This window comes from Armigeres subalbatus, chromosome 2, assembly GCF_024139115.2.
Source record: "Armigeres subalbatus isolate Guangzhou_Male chromosome 2, GZ_Asu_2, whole genome shotgun sequence".
Taxonomy (NCBI): domain Eukaryota; kingdom Metazoa; phylum Arthropoda; class Insecta; order Diptera; family Culicidae; genus Armigeres; species Armigeres subalbatus.
The window spans coordinates 257615388-257628348 of record NC_085140.1 but is presented as its reverse complement, the minus strand read 5'-3'; the positions used below and the strand labels follow the sequence as shown (position 1 = coordinate 257628348).

Genomic DNA, 12961 nt, shown 5'->3' with positions numbered 1-12961 from the left:
GGACTCATTTTTGCTCAAATATTGCTTGAACAAATAACATTGAATTCAAGCGAAAAGAAAAATTTTATTGGCAGGTACACAATTTGAGTTTAAAACAGAAGACTTGCAATAAAGTCATAAAATCAAGAAAACACAAATGATAAATCGCTTTGACTCTGTTCAGCTAACCGAAGAGCAATGCACCTGTAAATGACTAACTTAAATACGTAAAATGAATTATGCATCGGCGAATTGCCATTTCACAGCTCATACCTTTGACAAACATAAAGCTACAAAACAGCTACGGCCAGTGGAGGAAGCAATATGACGCCAAACTTTAAATATTACTGCACAAAAACAAAGCAAAATTCCTTCGGCCATTTAAGTATCAACCTGAAGCACGTCTACCTTCTCCCGTTCGACGCGGAGTGTACTCGACTCATTAGGCGGCAGTAAAATTTGTGCAACGTCAAGTTCGATACCAATCTCGCCGTCGTCGTTCGGCGGAACTAAGTTATTCTGATCCTGACACCCGGGCTAGGCAGCTAAAGACGACATCACTGCTGACTTTAATCACTGCGCTTTTATGTCGCATTTTTATTGATTCTGGCTTAATTCTCGTTATTTATTGCTTTCAACGGGTTGTAACCCGCCCGCTCTCTTCTGCGTCTGGTGGAAATGGCTATCAAGTGCGCAGACATTGACTTCTGCACGCGTGACTATGACCTGGGCCATAGTGCGAATACTTACTGAAAATCGAATAAACAACCTGTACCACCCGACTGCATACTGGATAGAATGGGTAAATACCAAAGAAGCAGATGCAATCGAAATTACTCCGCCGCCTTGGTCAACAGTGACACAATCCGGTTCTTTTTCGCCAGGTCCGATTTGCTGTACTCCTCGAGAGACTGGTCCGGGCGAAAGGTGAAACGAGATGAACAAAAAGAGACACAGACACAACAAACATTAAGATCTTCATTAGCAAATTTGCGATAGTGCTGCGGCTGTAGACCTGTTCATTGTTTTAAATTTATCAATAATCTACTGTTAATAAACTATCAAAACAAGGAAGAAATAGACAACATCAGTCATAATACTTATGATTTGCTGCAAGCCATTTAACAAAAATACGAATTCAGATGTAGACAATGTCACCGATTAATCTGAAATTTCGCACAAGCATTATAGGACCCAAGATCCTTAAAAACCATACAGGAACTGAAAATGAAATTTTGTCCCACCATAGTAGACATATCAATAGAACCATTGTGGGTCATGTTTGGATAAACTGTTATAATTAAATCTCCATTTACGTTTTCTTTGCATATTATGAATGCGGACTCCAAATTAGAATCGGCCAGATTTGAATGAAAAACTTTGTTGTCTAAGAAAGACAAAGCAATGAACAGATCTAACGAGCACGCGCGATCGCAGTGACATCGGAAAGTGGTTGTCGTAAAATTGATCGACAGGGAAACGATCTTAAATACAAGATGTGACGATGGCAACCTGCTGCACACGAAAGAAACTCACCGCGATGTCAAAATCTTTGCTCAGTATGGCTTTGGCTTCGGGATTCTCAAAGGTGACGGTAACCAGCGTCGGATAAATGACCATGTCGAACCGTTTGGGTAACTTGGTCAAGCTCTTGATTATCACCGATGAATGATCCGACGTGAGCAGGTTCTGGGAAATAAATAAGAAAATAAGAAAATAATTATCTTAGTAAGTAGAACAAGTGCACATTACATGATTAAAAACGAAATTGCAACACAACAAAGTAGCTTAATTGTAGGGAATTGAAATTTGTATTTTCGGTGGATGTAACGAAATTATAGATCCTTTCGACCCATAATCTTTACACTTCAATCTACCATTCTTTCCTACATGTTTTGCAAGCTCACTGTAGACAAGAAAAATGTGCCTCTGCGTTTTATTTTGCAAATCATCACGGACGAACTGCTTCCAACGGAAAACAGCCCTGCACTAATTTGTGTAGCAATAAGAACAAAATAATCCCAACGATTTCATCACAAACTGCACACCGGCCATTAGTAAGACATCAAACACGGCCCACTTTTTGAAAGCAACGATGCTTGAAGATGATATCTGTTCGTCTGTTGGCGGTAGAACATAACTGACCGAAAGCTCCATACGTTCAAAGGCAATTGGCTGTAGGTTGTGCGCTGCGCTCTATATTTATCCAGACGAGATAATTGGCAGTTTCCAAGAGAAGTATCAAAATATTTTCAAGCTAATCCTAAATTATTGTTTTTATGGCAACGAACGAACGGTATTGAACCTCAAACTTGTAGTTAAATCGAATATAATTGTTGAAAATGGACGAAAGCCTGGTAACGCAATGGTGAGTTGATATTTAGAAAAGGACGTCTAATTTAGATCAGGTCTTTCCAAGTTCCAATACCACGTTTATATAGGTCTGATGGCTGCTGACGAATGGCCTAAATTTAAGAGTAAATTGTGATATTAGATAATGTGGGGTGTTGGTGCGACCTGCAGGCCAGCCTAGAATGTGGGGATTACTGGTGAGCTGATTTGAAACAGAAACTGCATCTTTTCACAAGCGGGTCATTCAAGAGGCGCGACCACGTTCCGAGACGTGGGTAGGACAAAAATTGGATAATTAAATCTAAACTGTGTTTCGCATAAGAAACCAACCTGAAAAATATTTTACTTCGTCATACTCTACCAAAAAGATATTTTATCATCAAATCGAGTGACAATAAAGTAGAACCAAATTATCCCTCCTACAAAATCATAATCTTTACATTAAAATGTATACGATGCTCAAAAACGACCCTGACCCATCTTACCCCGTGACCCATCTTGCCTCACCTTACCCTATTGTTTTTATTAACTAGACTTTCGGCCAGGCATTGCAATATCATCTGAGCACAGGATATCATCTTTGCTTGTGCAAAGATATTATCCCTAATCAAAGAGCACCCTGGAAAGATATTATCAGTTGAGCATTTGATGATGATCCTGATAGCCAGCGTGGATCGTTGCACGTTGTTTACTGAGCAGATAGATACCTAACTAAGATCGATATCCCAGCATATCATCAGTATCTTTGCTCAGAAGATCGAATGATGGGATAAATTGCAATGCCTGCTTCCGGCCCTTAGCCGGCTCATATCGTTTCTCAATACAATATGCAACGACCATCACGACTATGAAAGGATACAGGTTGGGAGCTTGGAATATGTTATCTAAATCCGTTAGGCTTTTAAGATTGCGATAGGTTGCCGCGTCTTCTATTGTCTGTAGCGACGTTTAGTTCTGAAGGCCTGTTTTGCGAGTTGGGGCGTAGTGCACGTGGTGTATAGTCGTGCGCGTGATGGATTCCCATGAGTACCCGCTGCCGCGGACCGTCGAATCGGCAGTGAAAGAATTGAGGTACCTCCGGGACCCGCCTTGAAACACGGACCAAGAAGCCTATTTAGCACCAGTTCGCGTCAAAAAGCAGAGATGATCGGACGTGCGCGATATCATCTTCGATCAAATACGCGTTAAATTAAGTAAAATTTCGTATTGTTTAAAACATTCATAGCGTCAGACAACTGACGACAGTAAATCAAAGGCATTGTAAATGCACAGTCCACGGTGTCATCGAAATCGCGGGAAAATACTTTTCGGGTAGATTTCTCCAACCTACCCAAACGAATGTCGTATGAAGAAACGCATCATTTTGTGCACAACATTCTGGGACTAGGATTGGACGCGGTGTTACGACTGCAAGTGAATAATGCTCTCAACTGTGCTCAAGTAAAATGCAGAGATCTCAAGACTGCACAAGAGACCGTCATTCTGCGCAAGATGAATTTTCCTCCCTGAGATGAACAATGAAAAGCATAAAGTGAAACTAAGTATGGATGATGGTGGAATTGAAGTCAAGATGCATGATCTATCCGAAAATGTTACCTCTGATCAAATTAGGGAATTCCTCCAACACTACGGCGATGTAATCTCCATCAGAGAACTTCTGTGGGGCGATAACTTCATATAAAAAAGTGTCACTACTGACATACGAATAGCCAGAGTAGCGCTGCGTATGTCGTTGTGCAAGGGAAACAGACATTGCACAGTGGTGCGTTTGGCTTAAATCGTGAACTTTTTATTTTACCACTTCAGGGTGTTATTTTTCGACATTGGTGTCTTTGGGAAGAAATTTTAGAAAAATATTGCGCATCGAAGGACGAAAAGTTGTAGTTCCAATTTCTGCCACAGGTGGCGCTTCAAAATGTAACTTCTTTAATAAACGATTTTTAAATATGGTGTCTTTGGCAAAGTTGTAGTGTAATTTATTATGAATTTTATTGCTGAAGACACCGAGTGTCCATCTATCATCGTTTTTGAAATACGGGCGTTTTTTATGGACAGACCCTAAAAAAACAGTATTTAAAGATATTTTCGAAACTAATAGTTTCAGGTCAATACAATGTTCTACAAAAATGTATATATAATCAAAACAGACCACTTTCTGGAAGAAACCAGGGATGTTTTTAGCAAACATGACTAGTTATCGGCGATTTAGGGTCGAAAATAGTGATATTTGAAGACTTCATATGCAACAGAGGGGCAAATTGGGGCAAGGAAATCCCCACAGGATTTAAAATATCTGGTCTGTAGTTTCATATGCATATAATTATGTCTGTTTCCACGTGTATCCAAACAAGTATTTCTAAATTTCATAAATCAACATTTTCAACTGATATTTATATAATAATTGAGATTTCACCACACTGCATACCACGCTGTTGAATATTAATGTAAAAAGAAGTGCAGCGTGAAGCTGGTTTTCTGTTCTCTTCATCCAATCATTTCACAAAATGCAAATCTGACGTTATACGCTCCTAGAGATGTCGTAAAATCCCGAATAATCGTTTAGTAACTAATCGATTACTCTTTATTCTTGTCGATTATTGAATAGATCCATCGCTGGGTAGTTATTGATTTAAAATTAATCGATTATCACAACGATGAATCGATTAATCGATTAATTTGCGACTTCTTAGAGATGTCGTTAATTCCCGATTAATCTATTAGTAACTCATCAATTATTCTCGATTCTTGTCGATTATTGAATCGATTTACCGTTGGTAAGTAATCGATTCAAAATAATTCGATTATCTCAACGATTAATCGATTAATTGAAATGCATGTATATGATAGCACCTGAATGCTGGCAGTTGGTGGGTAGAAAACCAGCTACTGCCTGGGATTCATTGTTAAGTGTATAAGGTTAAGGTGTCAACTCATTAATTCTCTCGCTTAGCGTTATAGAGATGTCGCAAATTATTCGATTACTTCGATTAATCGATTCATCGTTGTGATAATCGATTAATTTTAAATCGATTATTACCCAGCGATGAATCGATTCAATAAGAATAAAGAGTAATCGATTAGTTACTAATCGATTATTTGGGATTTTACGACATCCCTAAGCGTATGACGTCAGAACTGCATTGTGTGAAATGATTGGATGAAGAGAACAAAAAATAGCTTCACGCTGCACTTCTTTTGACATTAACATTCAACAGCGTGGTATGCAGTGTGGTGAAATCTCAATTATTATATAAATATCAGTTGAAAATGTCGATTTTTGAAATTTAGAAATACTTGTTTGGATACACGTGGAGACAGACATAATTATATGCATATGAAACTACAGACCAGATATTTTAAATCCTGTGGGGATTTCCTTGCCCCAATTTGCCCCTCTGTTGCATATGAAGTCTTCAATTATCACTATTTTCGACCCTAAATCGCCGATAACAAGTCATGTTTGCTAAAAACATCCCTGGTTTCTTTCAGAAAGTGGTCTATTTTGATTATATATACATTTTTGTAGAACATTGTATTGACCTGAAACTGTTAGTTTCGAAAATATCTTTAAATACTGTTTTTTTAGGGTCTGTCCATAAAAAACGCCCGTATTTCAAAAACGATGATAGATGGACACTCGGTGTCTTCAGCAATAAAATTCATAATAAATTACACTACAACTTTGCCAAACACACCATCATATTTAAAAATCGTTTATTAAAGAAGTTACATTTTGCAGCGCCACCTGTGGCAAAAATTGGAACTACAACTTTTCGTCAATCGATGCGCCATATTTTTCTAAAATTTATTCCCAAAGACACCGATGCCAAAAAATAACACCCTGAAGTGGTAAAATAAAAAGTTCACGATTTTAGCCAAACGCACCACTGTGCATTGGTGTCTTATTCGGGGCAGCCAGCCACGTACAAACACTGCACCAATCAGGTGCATCCGGGTATGACCTGTGTGCAGAACAAAAAGTTGATTTTGCAAAAGTCAGACCTAAGTGCAAGATTACAACGAGCACGGGAAGAGCGTTCGACATATGCAGATATCGCAGGGAGTATGTCAATCGACTTACCATCACAAGGGAACGCTGGAGCAAATGTATGCGAAGCTGTAATGCCTGAATTTGTGAAGCTAGGTAATGTGAAACGAGGTCGGTCTACAAATACAGAGACGAGTAGCCGAATTGACGGACGAGTAAACATCGAATAAGGCCCTGTTACTGAGTCTGCTGCTGTTGAGGTTGAATCTGTGGATGTTGCTGCTGTTGACAACCATGTAGTGCTGGTGCCGACGGTTTCCGAACCAAATTCCTATTATGGCTCACACTCAGTGGGAAGTTACTCCGAAACAAACTTGGCCACTCTGATGAACGTTGTTTGTGGTCAAACCGAAGCAGAAGGTACGACTGTATCGGTAAACGGATCGCTCACTAATGAGATTAGGGGAACTCTCTCAGACGCAATCGAATGATAACTCGTCGTTAAAAGTAGCATTACCTACCACAGACATCGATAAAGTCTCCAATATAAGTGAATCACATAGAGAATCGCAAGCGATGTTCAAAATCCCTGCTGTGGACGGAGATGAACTAGATGGTGCGATGGATCTGTCTGAGAGCGAGGTGGTTGACAATCGCGCAAAGGAGTTTGACTTTTCATCTGATACGTCCGGACATGCCGAAGGTTTCATTATGACGAGAAGAAGAAACCGAGCGAAAAAAGCAAGAACTAATCACTAAGATGAACACTGCCAACACATTAAAACGTGACAATATGGCTAGTATTAACACGTACGTCCCCAACCCCCATTTTACGACAAAACTCAAAATTCAAAACCACGCAGCTCAACCAATTTCTAACGGATTTTCAAGCAATCTTCTGGAATCGATCACAAAATTCCTATAGTTTTAGGAACCGAGGTCAATTTTTGTGCAATGGCCATGGTTCCGGATATATTCCGGGGAGTACTGGGGTTACCTCCCTCCCGGAAAAAATGGTCACTGACAGATCGGCTTCGAAATCCATCGTGCGACATGTCAAACTTCATGATTTTGCAAAACAAGTACACTGGAGTACATTTCGGCGATTTTCGATCGAATTGGCCACCCTACGGGTGCTTCCAGGGCCTGGTTCCCTTGGGGAAGTGGCCAATTTTCGATCAATCTTGGAACCCATCTTGCGACATGTCAAACTTCATGGTTTTGCAAAACAAGTACACTGGAGTACATTTCGGCGACTTTCGATCGAATTGGCCACCCTCCGAGCACTTCCAGGGCCTGGTTCCCTTGGGGAAGTGGCCAATTTTCGTTTAATCTTGGAACCCATCTTGCGACATGTCAAACTTCATGATTTTGCAAAACAAGTACACTGGAGTACATTTCGGCGACTTTTGATCGAATTGGCCACCCTCCGGGCACTTCCAGGGCCTGCTTCCCTTGGGGTAGTGGCCAATTTTCGTTCAATCTTGGAACCCATCTTGCGACATGTCAAACTTCATGATTTTGCAAAACAAGTACACTGGAGTACATTTCGGCGACTTTCGATTGAATTGGCCACTCTCCGGGCACTTCCAGGGCCTGGTTCCCTTGGGGAAGTGGCCAATTTTCGTTCAATCTTGGAACCCATCTTGCGACATGTCAAACTTCATGATTTTGCAAAACAAGTACACTGGAGTACATTTCGGCGACTTTCGATCGAATTGGCCACCCTCCGGGCACTTCCAGGGCCTGGTTCCAAGAAGTCGTTCAATCTTGAACCCATCTTGCGACATGTCAAACTTCATGATTTTGCAGAATAAGTACACTGGAGTACATTTCGGCGATTTTCGATCGAATTGGCCACGCTCCGGGTACATCCAGGGCCTAGATCCCTCTAGGAAGTGTCCAATTTTTGTCGAAAGTCGCCGAAATGTACTCCAGTGTACTTGTTTTGCAAAATCATGAAGTTTGACATGTCGCAAGATGGGTTCCAAGATTGAACGAAAATAGGCCACTACCCCAAGGGAACCAGGCCCTGGAAGTGCCCGGAGGGTGGCCAATTCGATCAAAAGTCGCCGAAATGTACTCCAGTGTACTTGTTTTGCAAAATCATGAAGTTTGACATGTCGCAAGATGGATTCCAAGATTGAACGAAAATTGGCCGCTTCCTTGAGGAAACTAGGCCCTGGAAGTACCCGGAGGGTGGTCAATTCGATCAAAAATCGTCGAAATGTACTTCAGTGTATTTGTTTTACAAAATCATGAAGTTTGACATTCCGCAAGATGGGTTCCAAGATTGAACGAAAATTGGACACTTCCTTGAGGGAACCACGCCCAGGAAGTACCCGGAGGGTGGCCAATTCGATCGAAAGTCGCCGAAATGTACTCCAGTGTACTTGTTTTGCAAAATCATGAAGTTTGACATGTCGCACGATGGATTTCGAAGCCAATCTGTCAGTGACCATTTTTTCCGGGAGGGAGGTAACCCCAGTACTCCCCGGAATATATCCGGAACCATAGCCATTGCACAAAAATTGAAATTTTAAATCGATTATTACCCAGCGATGAATCGATTCAATAAGAATAAAGAGTAATCGATTAGTTACTAATCGATTATTTGGGATTTTACGACATCCCTAAGCGTATGACGTCAGAACTGCATTGTGTGAAATGATTGGATGAAGAGAACAAAAAATAGCTTCACGCTGCACTTCTTTTGACATTAACATTCAACAGCGTGGTATGCAGTGTGGTGAAATCTCAATTATTATATAAATATCAGTTGAAAATGTCGATTTTTGAAATTTAGAAATACTTGTTTGGATACACGTGGAGACAGACATAATTATATGCATATGAAACTACAGACCAGATATTTTAAATCCTGTGGGGATTTCCTTGCCCCAATTTGCCCCTCTGTTGCATATGAAGTCTTCAATTATCACTATTTTCGACCCTAAATCGCCGATAACAAGTCATGTTTGCTAAAAACATCCCTGGTTTCTTTCAGAAAGTGGTCTATTTTGATTATATATACATTTTTGTAGAACATTGTATTGACCTGAAACTGTTAGTTTCGAAAATATCTTTAAATACTGTTTTTTAGGGTCTGTCCATGAAAAACGCCCGTATTTAAAAACGATGATAGATGGACACTCGGTGTCTTCAGCAATAAAATTCATAATAAATTACACTACAACTTTGCCAAAGACACCATATTTAAAAATCGTTTATTAAAGAAGTTACATTTTGCAGCGCCACCTGTGGCAAAAATTGGAACTACAACTTTTCGTCAATCGATGCGCCATATTTTTCTAAAATTTATTCCCAAAGACACCGATGCCAAAAAATAACACCCTGAAGTGGTAAAATAAAAAGTTCACGATTTTAGCCAAACGCACCACTGTGCATTGGTGTCTTATTCGGGGCAGCCAGCCACGTACAAACACTGCACCAATCAGGTGCATCCGGGTATGACCTGTGTGCAGAACAAAAGTTGATTTTGCAAAGTCAGACCTAAGTGCAAGATTACAACGAGCACGGGAAGAGCGTTCGACATATGCAGATATCGCAGGGAGTATGTCAATCGACTTACCATCACAAGGGAACGCTGGAGCAAATGTATGCGAAGCTGTAATGCCTGAATTTGTGAAGCTAGGTAATGTGAAACGAGGTCGGTCTACAAATACAGAGACGAGTAGCCGAATTGACGGACGAGTAAACATCGAATAAGGCCCTGTTACTGAGTCTGCTGCTGTTGAGGTTGAATCTGTGGATGTTGCTGCTGTTGAAAACCATGTTGTACTGGTGCCGTCGGTTTCCGAACCGAATTCCTATTATGGCTCACACTCAGTGGGAAGTCACTCCGAAGCAAACTTGGCCGCTCTGATCAACGTTGTTTGTGGTCAAAGCGAAGCAGAAAGGACGACTGTATTGGTAAACGGATCGCTCACTAATGATAACTCGTCGTTAAAAGTAGCATTACCTACCACAGACATCGATAAAGTCTCCAATATAAGAGAATCACAGAGAGAATCGCAAGCGATGTTCAAAATCCCTGCTGTGGACGGAGATAAACTAGATGGTGCGATAGATCTGTCTGAGAGAGAGGTGGTTGACAATCGCGCAAAGGAGTTTGACTTTTCATCTGATACGTCCGGACATGCCGAAGGTTTCATTATGACGAGAAGAAGAAACCGAGCGAAAAAAGCAAGAACTAATCACTAAGATGAACACTGCCAACACATTAAAACGTGACAATATGGCTAGTATTAACACGTACGTCCCCAACCCCAAGTGGTGGCCAATTTTCGTTCAATCTTGGAACCCATCTTGCGACATGTCAAACTTCATGATTTTGCAAAACAAGTACACTGGAGTACATTTCGGCGACTTTCGATTGAATTGGCCACTCTCCGGGCACTTCCAGGGCCTGGTTCCCTTGGGGAAGTGGCCAATTTTCGTTCAATCTTGGAACCCATCTTGCGACATGTCAAACTTCATGATTTTGCAAAACAAGTACACTGGAGTACATTTCGGCGACTTTCGATCGAATTGGCCACCCTCCGGGCACTTCCAGGGCCTGGTTCCCTTGGGGAAGTGGCCAATTTTCGTTCAATCTTGGAACCCATCTTGCGACATGTCAAACTTCATGATTTTGCAGAATCATGAAGTTTGACACTGTCGCAAGATTTCGGGTTCGATTGAACGAAAAATTGGCCACGCTCGAAGGTACACCAGGGCCTAGATCCCTCTAGGAAGTGGCCAATTTTGTCGAAAGTCGCCGAAATGTACTCAAGTGTGCGTGTTTTGCAAAATCATGAAGTTTGACATGTCGCAAGATGGATTCCAAGATTGAACGAAAATTGGCCGCTTCCTTGAGGAAACTAGGCCCTGGAAGTACCCGGAGGGTGGTCAATTCGATCAAAAATCGTCGAAATGTACTTCAGTGTATTTGTTTTACAAAATCATGAAGTTTGACATTCCGCAAGATGGGTTCCAAGATTGAACGAAAATTGGACACTTCCTTGAGGGAACCACGCCCAGGAAGTACCCGGAGGGTGGCCAATTCGATCGAAAGTCGCCGAAATGTACTCCAGTGTACTTGTTTTGCAAAATCATGAAGTTTGACATGTCGCACGATGGATTTCGAAGCCAATCTGTCAGTGACCATTTTTTCCGGGAGGGAGGTAACCCCAGTACTCCCCGGAATATATCCGGAACCATAGCCATTGCACAAAAATTGACCTCGGTTCCTAAAACTATAGGAATTTTGTGATCGATTCCAGAAGATTGCTTGAAAATCCGTTAGAAATTGGCTGAGCTGCGTGGTTTTGAATTTTGAGTTTTGTCGTAAAATGGGGGTTGGGGACGTACGTGTTAATATAAATGCCATATCTAACGAAAATAAGCTCAGCTTGTTACGTTCAATGATACGACTTCTGGATCTGGATATTATTATTCAGGAAGTGGAGAGTAGCTGCTTGTACATTCCTGGATTCCAAGTCAATGTCAGTGAATCTGAACCGCTGAAGAGGAACCGCTATAGCACTTAAAGAGCATACTGCCATCATACGCATATTTGTCCCATGTTTGCTGGGATTTCATATGTACATGGGACAATTATGCGTAGAACGGCAGCATATCCCTGTAACTAATGTGCAACGAAGTCTCGACAGCAGAATCATTTGTGTGAAAATAAACAATTCAGTTACTATTTGCAATGTGTACGCATCGCATTGGTGATCGAAAGGTGGAAGCAGCACTACGAGGAACATCTGAACGGCGCTGAGAGTACAGGCAGTGAAAGTCAAGGCAGCGGAGGAGATGACTATGTCAGTTCAGCGGACGATGGAAGCCAACCAGCCCCCACCTTGAGGGAAGCTAAGGCTGCCATCCAACAGCTAAAGACCAATAAATCAGCTGGTAAGGATGGTATCGGAGCTGAGCTCATCAAGATGGGTTCGGAAAAGCTAGCCACTTGCCTGCACAAATTGATAGTCACAATCTGAGCAACTGAACAGCTACCGGAGGAGTGGAAGGAAGGGGTTATCTGCCCCATCTACAAGAAAGGCGACAAGCTGGAGTGTGAGAACTTTCGAGCGATCACCATCCTTAATGCCGTTTACAAAGTGATATCCCAGATCATCTTCCGTCGTCTGTCACCATTAGTGAATGAGTTCGTGGGAAGTTATCAAGCCGGCTTCGACAACGGACCAGATCTTTACTGTACGGCAAATCCTTCAAAAATGCCGTGAATACCAGGTCCCAACGCACCATCTGTTCGTTGATTTCAAGGCGGCATACGACAGTATAGACCGCGTAGAGCTATGGAAAATTATGGACGAGAACAGCTTCCCTGGGAAGCTTACCAGACTGATCAAAGCAACAGTGGATGGTGTGCAAAACTGTGTGAAGATTTCGGGCGAACACTCCAGTTCGTTCGAATCGCGCCGGAGACTAAGACAAGGTGATGGACTTTCGTGCCTGTTGTTCAATATTGCGCTAGAAGGTGTCATGCGGAGAGCCGGATGTAACAGCCGGGGTACGATTTTCAACAGATCCTGTCAATTTATTTGTTTCGCGGATGACATGGACATTGTTGGCCGAGCATTTGCAAAGGTGGCAGAACTGTACACCCGCCTG

General features: G+C 41.7%; 1 protein-coding gene across 1 annotated transcript in view; it reads right to left on the bottom strand.

Moving 5' to 3' along the window:
* Positions 1 to 547: 547 nt before the first annotated feature.
* LOC134212117 (uncharacterized) overlaps positions 548 to 12961 on the bottom strand; it is a 259280-nt gene continuing 246866 nt past the window's right edge. The window contains exons 13-14 of the mRNA XM_062689667.1: positions 1516 to 1668; positions 548 to 890 (exon numbers count right to left, since the gene is read on the bottom strand). Of these exons, the coding sequence (XP_062545651.1) occupies positions 813 to 890; positions 1516 to 1668 (231 nt within the window). The 3' untranslated portion in view covers positions 548 to 812. The remainder of the gene's footprint in view (positions 891 to 1515; positions 1669 to 12961) is intronic.